Source organism: Solanum stenotomum, chromosome 11, assembly GCF_019186545.1.
Source record: "Solanum stenotomum isolate F172 chromosome 11, ASM1918654v1, whole genome shotgun sequence".
In the NCBI taxonomy this organism is placed as follows: Eukaryota; Viridiplantae; Streptophyta; class Magnoliopsida; order Solanales; family Solanaceae; genus Solanum; species Solanum stenotomum.
In genome coordinates, this window is record NC_064292.1 from 56,300,452 (window position 1) to 56,313,911 (window position 13,460).

At 29.7% G+C, this 13,460-nt stretch overlaps 3 protein-coding genes across 3 annotated transcripts; 2 read left to right on the top strand and 1 right to left on the bottom strand.

Annotated features, from left to right (window-relative positions):
* Positions 1 to 5,510: 5,510 nt before the first annotated feature.
* On the top strand, positions 5,511 to 7,944 carry LOC125846113 (uncharacterized). Its single transcript, XM_049525565.1, has 7 exons — positions 5,511 to 6,077; positions 6,161 to 6,421; positions 6,499 to 6,651; positions 6,860 to 6,983; positions 7,103 to 7,550; positions 7,629 to 7,755; positions 7,888 to 7,944. The coding sequence occupies exons 1-7, from the start codon at positions 5,511 to 5,513 to the stop codon at positions 7,942 to 7,944; spliced, it is 1,737 nt and encodes a 578-aa protein (XP_049381522.1).
* Positions 7,945 to 8,186: 242 nt separating this feature from the next.
* Positions 8,187 to 9,011, top strand: LOC125844161 (uncharacterized). The gene is made up of 2 exons (XM_049523422.1): positions 8,187 to 8,622; positions 8,701 to 9,011. Exons 1-2 carry the CDS (start codon positions 8,471 to 8,473, stop codon positions 8,909 to 8,911), a joined length of 363 nt encoding a protein of 120 aa, XP_049379379.1. The 5' UTR covers positions 8,187 to 8,470; the 3' UTR covers positions 8,912 to 9,011.
* A 1,049-nt stretch (positions 9,012 to 10,060) lies between these two features.
* LOC125846114 (uncharacterized) lies at positions 10,061 to 11,712 on the bottom strand. The gene is made up of 5 exons (XM_049525566.1): positions 11,328 to 11,712; positions 10,904 to 11,236; positions 10,627 to 10,814; positions 10,181 to 10,552; positions 10,061 to 10,072 (listed from the first exon to the last, which is right to left on the bottom strand). The coding sequence occupies exons 1-5, from the start codon at positions 11,710 to 11,712 to the stop codon at positions 10,061 to 10,063; spliced, it is 1,290 nt and encodes a 429-aa protein (XP_049381523.1).
* Positions 11,713 to 13,460: the final 1,748 nt, after the last annotated feature.

Below are 13,460 nucleotides of genomic sequence, written 5' to 3' on the forward strand. Positions count from 1 at the left end.
TTATCTCAAATCAATAAACAATGATGAGTCATGAGCAATTGTAAAAATAAACAAAGAAGAAAATATGAAGCTAGGGCCTAGGATTCTAATTCAGCATAAAAAATCAATGTATGGGAAACAAGCTCTCTACCCAATAAATTAACGACTTGATGTTGATGACATGTTATAGTGGCATTCATGAGGTTGATGTTGTTGATAACATGTTATAGCGGCAAATAGGGCTATAATGACTCTTGTCTAACCAGGTTTTAATGTTATGTGTATGAAACATATGTGAACAAGGCATGCACGCGATCTTTTCACCCTCCAATGGTTGGTTGAAGACAGATAACACAGTCAATATCCTTCAACCATTGATCATCATCAATCTCCATTCTCTCCGGCAACTCCATTATTAATGTCTCAGAGGACGACTCTAATTCTTCTAACCTCAAATCTCAAACCCATTCCAATTGAACATTCATATCAACAATTATGTCCATATTGTAATCATTGTATTTTGCAATCATTGTATTTTGCAAGTTTTTGAGAAAGAAACACATACAAATTGATTTGTATCAAATATGAAAAATACATATATAAACTGATTTATATCAGATGTGAAAAATACATATAGCGATTTATCTCACATATCATATGTTTGCTTTTCCTTGCCAATATTTGTTGGGCTGACTTGTCCACAGTCCAATTGATTGGATTGGATTCGACTAAGATCTTACTTTTGCCTCATAAAGATAAGGTATTTGTTTTGAAAAAAGCCTCGATTAAAGTGTGTTAAAACTTCTCCCAAAAACAAGGGACCATATTATATCAATTCAAATGTGTTATATTATGATTTTCAATCATGAACTTTTTGATGTTACTTTAAATCAGATTATTAAGTATATAGTATGTTCTTGAAAAGATCAATTGCCTTTTATTAATCGACAAGAGGTATCAATTTATTGGGTTCATTCAATCACATTTACTATGCCACTGTCTAATTTTAAGAAAATAATTAAGTTCTAATCGAGTCAAATTATCGATATGTGAGTTAGCTAGTTTAAAATATTAAGTTTGCAAACTCTAATATAGAGTAATATAATCTATTTATTTGATCAATAGTAATATTGTTTGTAATTAAAGCTGGTAAACATTAACCGTTATATTAATGTAAAATTTACCTTCTTTTGAATGCTCATAATTGTTATTTATACATTATAGGTAAGGTTTAGAAGGACGATAAGTTAATGAACTAACGTGCTAATTAATGCCTTGTATATCAGAATCCGACTCAATAGCTTTTTCTAATAAATACAATTTTATAAGTACAAACATTCTAGAGACAAAATTATGTATCGAAAACAGTCTTTCTACTCCATTAAAAATAAGGAGTGTTTCGATAATTGTGATCGATGATGCACTAAGTACAACACCTCTACAAAACAAAATGAGAAGCTCCAATGAAAATACCACCTCAACTCTCTATTTTTAGTAATCTCCATTAACATATTTTTCCTAATAAACTAGCTTCAATTGCTAAGAAAGTTAGATTGTGCTTATGACCGAGGTAAATATTATATGTCACACCCCTTTTTGCGCACAGCGGCGGAAGGGTTTTTCCAATTTAAGTGACGTTATGATTAAGAGATCATTTTATTTTTTAGAGTCACCACTTGGAATTGAGTTATGGTGTTCCAAGTCACCTTTTTGTTTAATCCCTAATCATAAGGAAATGACTCTTTACTTGGTCTGCGAATCAGAAATTCGGGTAAGGAATTCTATTGACCGAGGGGAAGGTATTAGGCATCCCTCGAATCCCGTGGTTCTAGCACGGTCGCTTTTATTGACTTATACTTATCTTGATATATTTTTATTTTTATTTTGGATAATTTGTGTCTATATGCCATGGTTTGCTTATTTTTAATTGTTGAATTTTTATTAGTCTTAAACCAGATGCGTAACCGCATTCTTGGTCTTGACATTTAGAGACATAACTGTCTTCTTTCTATCACACCCAATAATCTATTTTTTCTATAAGTCTCTACTTTAGATTAATAAAATTTAATTATATTATTGGACAAGGTACATCACTGCATCCTTGATCATTATTTTTTATGTCTCAAAAAAGATGCGCAACTGCATTCTTAATCGAAACAAATAATTTTAACGTACCTAAAAGTTTGTCTAATGTTAAAAAGAAAATACTTAGTCTTATTTTTGTGAATTCTAGACAACTAATCTTTTATTTTCATTATTATATTTATTGATGATACTTTTAATTAAATTAATCCACATGTTGAAATATATATTAGAATAATTTTATCAAGGTGTGTCACCACATCCTTGAATTTCTTTTAAGTGTTTCAAAAAAGATGTGTAACCACATTCTTAATTGAAACACATATTATTTTTTGTTTACATGCCTAAAACCCATCTAATGTTATAAGAAAATATTAAATAAAATCAAATAAAATAAAACAAATCTAAACTTCTAGGATACAATATAAATTTTGGATTATCTTATATTCTTTTATTTTTATTCACCCTTAAAGTTAATGTTAAAATTAGGTCTACACATATTATATTTTATTTTATTTTTTTATCTTGAAGCTAATGGTGGAATTAGGCATACTCATATTGTACTTTTTATTAATCCAACAAAACAATGACGAATTGCTAAAATAAATCTCATTCTTCATTTAATAAATAAAACAACAATAATTTTGCAAACCCAATAATTCCTGCTTTATCATTATTAGCATCGACATCAAGAAAAGAACAACATCATGACCCATTCATTTTAAGACATCACAACTAATGAACAAAAATAGATAAATAAAAATAGCCACCAATAACGTTACTTTCATTCATTAAAGAGATATAACACTTAACACATTCTTCATTTTAATCAAATTATGAATAAAATAAAAGTGTAAGAAAACTTATCATAATAATTACATCAAATTCCATGAATAAATTAAATAAGAAGATAAAGTAAAGTTGAATACCGCAAAATCTTAACCGAACCTCGATTAGAACACCCACAACTTTTGTAGGTTGTTTGTGATGGTATATGTGTTTGTGTTGATATGAAAAAAATGGGTAAGGAAACAAAGATGTGAATGTGTTGGTGAATTTTTAAAAGAAGAATAAAACAAGGATGTGTATTTTTTGGTATTTTGTATATGCAAATTGTGTTTTTTTTCTTGTTTCTTTTTTGCTGTCCGTTGTGTTGCTGTGTTGTTTTCTGATTTTTTTCCTTTTTCACGTCTGTATCTGTATGTTGGGTGTTTTGGTTGCTGATTTCCTCCTTTTTTTTTTGTTGGTCCTCTGTATCTAACTATAGGAGTAGTAGTAGTGTGTAGGTATATAGTGGTGTAGTATATGTACGTGTGTGTAGATGTGGGGGGGAAGAGTGGGGTAGTGGAGGAGTATGTGGGGTAGTGAGGTAGTGTGGGTAGTTTAGGTTATTATATTTATTAAATTAAATATATATATATATATATAAAAACCATAATAATAAAAATATTAATTAATTATTTTGAATTAATAAAATATGAGAAAAGTCAAATAGCTAGTCTAAAAATATAATTAAGAAATACTAGCTTATTTATTAAAATTAAAAGAAAACATATATTTTTTGTAGTTTTTCAATCTTTTAAAATAAACTTACTAAAATACGATGAAAAATAAAATATTTAATTTATATATAAAAGAAATATTTATGTACTAAATATGGTGTAATACCTTAAATTCGGTCAAAAATTACGTGTCTACATTATAGATTTAATAAATCTGATGATCAATAATCATTCAGACTTGGTAAAGATTATCAATAGTACGAATTGCATTATGTAACCATCTTTCACCTTATTATTTAAGCTATATTCAATTTCCACAAATTTATTTAACTAGTAGTTAATGTTGATATATTAGTCACAACTTGTATATTCCAATTTAGGGAGTGATATATTCTAGAGAATTTTCTTGTTTCTAGTCATCATCACAAACTAAGATTCCGAATCAGAATCTTGATCAATTACAAGGAGCCATACTTATTCGTCTTCGATATTTATATAAAACTTAAGTAATTTCATCTTAACAATTAAATAGGAAAAATTACAGAAATATACTACTTAAGTCTTTTATTAACAAAATATCAATATACTTATATTTAATTACAAACTAAGTTTTTAAATTACATACATAACAAAACATTTAATTTTAGTATTTAATTTTATTTTATTTTACAGATTTTCTCTCTCATACTTTTAGTAATTCGTGCTATGTTATAGGGAGTTTAATTAGGATATTAATATTTATCAAATATTCTCTCTCCTAATCAGTTCCAAATTCACACGTTCATTACCTTTTTTTTTCCGTTTTTTAGGCATAGTGGAAGTCTTGGGATCCTAATTAGTTTTTTATTTTTTTGTTCTGATAAACAATATTTTTTACCAAGAAAGGTGTACTTTTCAATATTGAGTGATAGTTTCAATAAAATCTTGAAGATCTTTTGGGAAGTCAAAAGGGTTTCCTTCCATTTTCTTCTTCAACTTTCTCAAACGGACGAATTTTAAAGTAATCAACCTTTAATCTTCTCTTTCTTTTTCAAAATTCTTAACCTTTAATCTCCTCACAGAAACGTTTCACAAAACAACTAATCTAAAAAATTGCCATTGTTCGATGGAAAAGACTCCACGTAAAAGTTCTAGACTTAACAAATCTGTGGTAATCGTTGATAGCCCGCCGATCAGTTCAAGACCGTCTGGTAGATCTAATGATTTTATTGTTATCAATTCTTCATCATCCTACAAAGTTCAAAAAAAAGATGATTATGGGGCTGATACAAAATCGAAGGGTAAAGAAAAATTGGTAGAAGATCATTATCCACATGACAGCGATTTTGAGGATGATATTCCCCTCTCTAAAAGATTAAGAGTAAATCATGATCAGTATTCGAAGGTATGTATTTATTTGTTGAAATTTTTATTTTTTTTTGACATGCAAGTGTTGAATCTTATTCTGAATCGAAAGATTTGTAACATTAATTAATTTTTTATGCCCTAGAATGTTGATGGGGGTTCGGTGAGCAAAGGCATGAATGGTTTAAGTCAAAAATGGACTAGGTTTGTTAATAATAAAAGGAAAAAGGCATCACAAGTTCCACTAAAGGTATGTTGTTACCGTCGTTTTATAGTAATTTAATTTTTGATGCAAATATTTCTTTGCTTATATTATAAATTTTGCATTTTATGACTATTATAATTTATTGATTTTTAATATATTTTTTTTAGATCAAGAAGAAACAATCGCGTTGGTGTTCTTATGTAAATGTCAATGTTTTTGTTGATATAACAAAGCTACTTGAAAAAATTGGTAGTGTTCATTTGTTTAAAGAGTCTCCTTTTGGTTATCTATTAGGCTTGTCCCAATTGAAAGTTCAACCTCAGATTATTAGATGTCTTGTTCATCATTTAGCTAACAATCGGGATGACATGTTTGTGTTTGACATAAATGGTAAAGAAATGCATTTTGGGCTTAGAGAATTTTTGGTAATTACTGGTTTTAAGTGTGGTGGGTGTATGGTTTTTGATCATGATCAGAATAGTACATCTAAGTTGCTTTCTCGTTACTTTCCAAATGCTGTTGATAAGGTTTTGAAAGCTGATTTCATAAGAGTGTTTAAAGAAGATGGTTTGATTCATGAAGAAGACTTTTTTAATATGTCTATGATTTATTTCATTAGCACATTCATTTTGTCATCTCCACCACAATTGTCACATATTCCAAAAGATCACTTCTTATGTGTTGAGTCGGGACAGTACATCACGTACCCCTGGGGCAATCTCTCCTTTTTTAATCTTCGTCATTCTATATCGAGTCAAATGGCAAAAGATCCGGATTATGTGAAGTTTGAAGGGTTTCCTCTCGCATTGCAAATTTGGTTTTATGAATGTTGTAACAAAGTTGATGGTTCAATTGCAATTCGTAAATTCAATCGAACGCCTAGAATATTCAATTGGGATATATCCAAAAACAAGATATATTTTGACCATCTCCAGAAAGGAATGTTCAGAAAATACGGCAATCAGGTAATAGAAGTTCTTTTGTTATTATTTATTAATTTTATTTTTTATGAGTAGTGTATATTAACAATTTATTATTAATGTGTTAGTATACATTTGAAGATCTTGTGTTCATGGATGAGGAGCTTCATATCATTGAGTCGGAAAATCTTACTGTTTTGACTGATATGCCATTCAATAAGAAGAGTAAACGTGATAGATATGTAAGGCAAAATCAGAATTTACAGACTCATTCTGTCGTTCGACAGAATGTTAAAGATTTGCCTCATAGTTCTGCACAAAAGGTTGGAAGTGATCCGAGTTTGTCATTTAATAAAGATTTGCAGAAAATTGCCCAAGAAGTTGTGAAGGTATGATTATAAATTTTATTTACTTTCTGTCAGAATTTTGGTTGAAGAAACATTAATGTCATTTTAATCTTTGTTAGGTTCGTAATGAGTTGGAAAAGCTTGAAAAAAATGTAGATGCTAAGTTTGTTGAAATGAAGGCTTTTATGGATTCATCATTCAAATATATCATTCAAGAGTTGAAATCTCTTCATAATGATGTTTCAACCAAAAAAGATTTAGGTGGTGAACGGGTTAGTCTACTTATTAATATATGGACTTATTATTTACTTATAAACTAATTTTTAGATCAAGATTATTATAAATGTTAATGTGGATACTTTGTGTTGATTTTAAATATTATTAATCTTCTTGTTGATTATATATCTGTAATTAACTATATTGTTGTCTTATTGTAATAGTTGAATGACTCAAAATTTTATTTTTATTGAGAACATTAAGGTTGTTGTTGAGGATCAAAGAAAAGGAAATGTTGATGTTCAAAATGAACATTTGCAAGATTGTGGAGATAAAGATGGTGTCCAGACACCATCTTCGTTTCGTAATCATGTTATTGATAACAATTGTAAGTTCTTTTTTGTTAGCTTAAATTTATTTTTTATAACTATTTTTAGTTCATTTCTGATTTGTGTTTAAAATTTCATAAAATATAGATACATAAATGATGTTTGTATATCTTAATAGGTGGTGTATCTGTTGATTTTGAAATAAATAGAAAAACTCCTACATTGGATGACTTTGTTATGCCCAATATGCGTGAATCACAGTTGGTTGCTCTTGAAACTGGACAAACATATGTGTCATCATTGGTAGATGTTGAATCTGAAAATATTTGTGTCACACCTTTGGAAGTTGCTAAAGCTGGAAAAACAAAGTTCAATCAGTTTGGTGTTATTGAGGGTGAAAACACATTTATCTCACCAGTTCAGCATGTTCGTACGAAGATTCCAGGAAAGTATGCCCAATCACCATACACAAACTTAAGTGAATCAGGTGGCACATCGGTGAACATAGTGAAGTACTGTTTATGGAGGCATCCTTTTGTAAATTACAAAGGGTTTGATATGTACAATGAAGTTATCCTTCAATTTAAGAAATGGGTTGATAGCAAATTATCCAAGAAACGTGGAAAGTATGTATTGTTGTGTAATTGTATTTTACAATTTGTTCATTCACTTTATATGCTATAACTACTCATTTTGTTTTATAGGAAAACCAGTTTCTTCACTGGTGCTTCAAATCCAATTGATCCTCCTTTTGAGTTTGGTGTTGGTAGGGTGGATTTGATGGATTGGTTTCACCCTTTGGCTTATCCAGGACAGCCTTGGAGTGATTTGGTAATTTTTATGGTGTACCTCTATATTAAAGTAAGATTTGGTATTTGTTTTTTGTTGTGATTTTTAGTGATTGGTAAGTAAAATTGGCATCAATTTGTCACTGAAATCTGTGATTTAGTTCTATGGGTACAGTTGTTTTTGGTATGTATGTTAGGAAAATCAACTGCTGACCGAAACATAGACTCCTAATTATAGTTTAATTATTACAATGACACAAACATATAATTTTAAATATAGTCTAATAGGTAATAATCAGATAATGGTAATTCTTTCAATCAAGTTGTGATATTATTTTATTGTTTGGTGCTAACTAATAAAACTTGATGTGCAACATGTTGATGTGATAATGTATTATCTTCGCAAGTTTTGCAAGTATGGTCCTGATAATAGTGCAAGAGTTACTACTACTGACCCTTTTTTCATTAGTTGAGTTGTTCAAATTTATGATGCGTGGGAGGCCAATGGCAAAGATGAAAGTCTGATTAGTATACATCATGAGGCTGCACAATATATAAGAGGTGATAGGATTCTTGCTAATATTCCATGGGTGGATGTTGATCATGTATGCATTCCAGTCAATAGTAGTGCTGCATTCCACTGGTTTCTGGTTGTTTTTTCCATCAGAAAAAGGTGTTTATATATTTATGATTCTTTAAATGGTTATGGGGTTAAACATACCAATGCAGTAACAAGTTTGGTTCAAAAAATATCTAGAATGATACCTTTGTTCCTAGTTGCTACTGATTATTATGCTTTAAGGAAAGACATTGACTGGAACACAGATGTGCATTATGCTGGAAGGCCAGTTGGTGATCCGTTGGTATATCGTAATCGTGAAAACATCCCACAACAATGTGACAATTCAACGTAAGTATAATGTGGCTTTTTTTGTTGTTGATTACACTATATATTGTACTAATTATTCTGATTGGGTAATATTTTTAGGGATTGTGGTCTGTATACCTGTGCTTTTGCTGAATATGTGTGTCGTGGAGATAGGAACGTATCTATGTCGGGTTTAAATGCTGAAAATCTTCGGTTGAGATTTGGAGCATTACTGTGGAAATATGGAAAGATGAAAATTGATACTGAATCTGTTAGTGAAGATGAAGCTTCTAACCAAGGTCGTCGGTCAAATCGGAGGGTCAAGGAGTAAAAAGTGTCATTTCTTAAAACAGAATTTCATGAATGTTTTATGCTTTTAATTTTTTTTTGTAATTTGGATAGTACTTTAGTTGCGTTTATGGTATTTAGTTCGTTGGATATTGTCTTTATTCTGTGATTTTGCATTTATTTGGTTATTTTTTTGATTAAATATTGTGTTAAATTTATAGTGTGAGTTTGGATTGTACATGTATGAGTTTGGTATAAATTTAGGTATAAATTGGGTTTTATCATTATTGAAAAATTATATTAAATGCTTTTATATGATCGCTTGGATTTCTTTCAAAGTTGCAGGTTGGTATTCATACCAATGTGTTTACCCATTTTGGTAATTTTTTTCTTTTATATGTAAACCAATTTTTTTCTTTAGCATAGTTTTTTTTTTTTTTTTGGTTTCAGTGTTAACCAAGAGTGTAGTCATAAGCCATTTATTGAAATATCAAATTATTTTACCAAAAATTTAACCATTTAATGATTTTTAAAAAAACAGTCAAAGAAACACCAAAGTATTTTATCAATATGTTAACCATTTAATAAACTTAAAATAAAACAGTCAAAGATTACATTCCCTTAAACCAATTCTTAAAATTTATGATTTTACAGGTTATCATCAATAAATGTTGGAAATATTTTTCATATTATTATTTACACCAATTTACATACTTAAATTACACTAAAATATTTATTAGTTTTCCTTTATACCATCATTTATACCAAGCTATGTACCAATTATAACAAGAGTAAACCAATTTTACAGTAAGTGAGTGTTAATTACTGTAGCGTCCAAACTAATATACTAATATTTATTACTTTTCAATTTATTGTTTTAGGTTGGTAAATTGCAAACATTTGTTTTACTAACTACACAACTATTATGATCCTTTATTTTTACCATATATTTGTTCTTATTTACCATAATTTTACCAAGAATTTGGCTTATATTTTTTATCAATATTTCTGGATATGTGACAACACGTAATCCAAAAGAGTTTATGATATCTACTATATACAACCATTTATAACAACTATGTATTCAAAATTATGAATAAGATAACAAAAAGTAATCAACTTTGAAATAAGGTAATGCAATTAAGAAACAGTACATCTAATAAAAGTAAGGGCTTACTAAAAGTAATATAGTTCAACTGTATAACTGCAAAGTAAAAATAACAACAAAAATATCAGAAAGCTAATTTTCATGAGTATTTTTTGGGCAAGTCTTCTTGTTATGCCCAACTATACCACATTCAATACAGGTTACTTTCCTCTTCTTCCCTTCTCCTTCGGTGAATCCCTTTTTGCGATCATTTTTTGGAGGTCTACCAGGTTGCTTTCTTGTAATTGGTGGTAATACTACCTCTTCCAAGACATGTGATGGAACATCCCAAGTGCTTTCGCAAGGCAAGGGTTCAATTGGTATTGCATATGTATCTTGATAATTTTTATTACTATAATAAGCTGAACAATAATCATCGCGATGTTTATTCCTATGTCTGATTGCTGCAAGTGCATGACTACAAGGGATCTCATCATGCTGAAATCTGCCACAACTACACATTCGTGTATTCAGACATACTGTAAACCTTTTTGCACCATCTGTAATGGTATGAAGGTGTATCGTTGATGCGCGTACCTTCATTTAAGAGATTCATTATCAATAATAAAACCAAAACATAATATGCATAGTAGAGAATTGTTAATACTTACAAGCATACGATGAGACAAATTTCTATTGTCCTCCAACATTTCATTGTATTTACTTGTCAAGGTTGTTGTAGTATTTCTACCTTCTTCGTTGTGTTTCTCATTCCAAGCTTCAATTGTTTTTCTAACAAATTCCAACAATGGTACCACTGGTAACCTTCTTCCAACTAGAATAGCGTTATTTAGTGACTCTGCAATGTTACTTGTTAGTGTCCAAGTCCTTTTTACTGGTGAATATGGGCGTGACCATTTCTCATAATTCGCTTTTGTAGATAAGCACGGTATTTTGGATTAATTTGATCCATCCTTGTCATCAATTCATCAAACTCTTGAACAGTGTAAGCTTTTGCTAAACTGAAGAATAATGGTCTAACCTCTTCTGTATCTCTGTATGTTTTCTTTAGTAAATTGGTCCATAGATGGTATATGCATGCGTAATGTCTGAATTCGGGATAAATAGCTGCAGTAGCATTCCAAATGCTCTTATTTCTATCAGAAACAAAGCACATATCTTCCCTTTCACCGAATGCATTTTTAAAATTCTCAAAGAACCATAACCATGAATCATCATTTTCTGAATTAACTATTCCGTATGCAAGCGGCAAGATGTGACCTATACAACAAATATCTTCAAAATAAATACAACATATATTGATTATATATAAAACAAATCAATCTAGTTGCGGTAATGGTATAAACAGTACCTCCTGGATCTAATGTGCTAGCTATCAACATTGTGCCTTCGTATGTTGATTTTAAATGTGTACCATCCACGACTACTATTGGTCGACAATACTCCCAGCCTCTTATACTTGCATCAAGTGCTATAAATGAATATAAAAAACGATTTTCATCTGTTTTTTTATAATTCACAATTGTCCCTGGATATGTCTTCTCCAATATATATAGATATGTTGGAATTTTTCCATATGATTCGGCAGGGTCACCTCTTAATGTCTCGAAAGCTTTTTTTTTACCTCTCCATGCTTGCATGTATGTTAATGAAATACCATGTATCCTTAGCATGTCTGCTTGTATGTCTGTTGGTGTGTAAACGGTCTTCAGATCGACATACTTTTCAATCAACATTGCCCCAAGCACACCACTTGTTGATTGTCGCTTTGATTGAATCCGGTCTTTCAATGGACAAGAATGTGTATCATAGAATTTCCTTACTTTGAATAACTTTGAATTATTCAAACATGAGGATTTAAAAACCCATGAACAGTTTACTGTAGCACACTTTAGATAGTAACTGCAAAAACTCATGCATATTAATACATGGTAAGTTGTTAAAATATATTGATAATTTTTAAAATTTACACATATAATAACTCACCAGGTAGGACTTGATCTTTTTGCAATGAAACAAAACTCTCTTAGAAATGCATATCTCTTCATAACTTCCGATATAGTTTGCTTGTTTATATAAACTTGGTCCTCGACCACCAAATAGTGTTGAGGATTTGAAATTATTTCCGTTCCTTGTGATTCTTCAATGTAACATTCCAAAATTGGATCCATGTTAGTCAAACATAGTGTGTTGGATCCCACAATATGTTGACGCGTTGTTTGGACATTTGTTTGGTACTTAATGGATTCCATAGCTTTGTCCACACATGTCACACATAAAGGATATTTTGAGAAGAAATCTGAATTGCATATCTTTTGATCTAAATAAACTTGCACTCCCGTATCGTTATGTATCTTCATTGGTGGAGATGGACCACTCACGAAATACCTTAGTTCCAAATGATAAATTGTTGTGTCCACTCCCAATTGTGAAGCTATAGCTGTAAGCAAGCCTTCATATTTGGTGGTTGGATCATACATAACTCCTTCAATATTGTAATCCACGTAATTTCCTGTTTAAAATAACAAATTCATTGTTCATACATTGATTTTCGTTGGTATATAAGCTTTTTATTGAAATACCAAATAATTTACCAAAAATTTAACCATTTAAGTATCTTAAAATAACAGTCATACAAATACCAATTTTTTTACCATAAATTTAACCATTTAATTATCTTAAAAAAACAGTCAAACAAATACCATAATCTTACCAAAAAATTAACCATATAATTATTTTAAAAAACAGTCAAACAAATACCAAAGTATTTACCAAATTTTTAACCAAATAATAAACGTAAAAAAACAGTCAAAGATTACATACCCTTAAAACAATATTTAAAATTTATGATTTTATTAGGTTACCATCAGTAAATGTATGAACTATTTTGCACATTATTATTTACACCAATTCACGTACTTAAAATTCACTAAAATATGTAACATAACTTTATTACGAGGTTCAAATTATATACCATAGATTGTCAAACTTGTAGTTATTGACACCACCAATTACACCAAATTATTTATAACTACACTCACTTTAATATACGTTCATAAGTAAGATACCATAATTTGACCAAATAATACACCAAATCATGCATCAGGCTATTTGTTTGCTGTCATCTATTAGTGACAATTATACCAGATCTAATACCTAAACAAATACAGAAATACATACTGAAAACTTATTGATATAAAATATTTGCTACCATACGGAACACATCATACCAATTAAACATAAACTTTAACAAAAAACAAATTTTACACATCAGTGTACAACAAAATCATACGAAATTGTTGAAATTACACCAAAATTTGGACGTTCCCGAATGTCAACCAAATTGTATGAATTAATTTACACCAAAATTGACAGAATATATAAAACGAATAACTACCAAAAAGTACAAAATAGATATTTGTGTAAAATCAAATTCAATCACAAAATAAAAAATCATAAGAACTATTTTTTATATAATTACCTG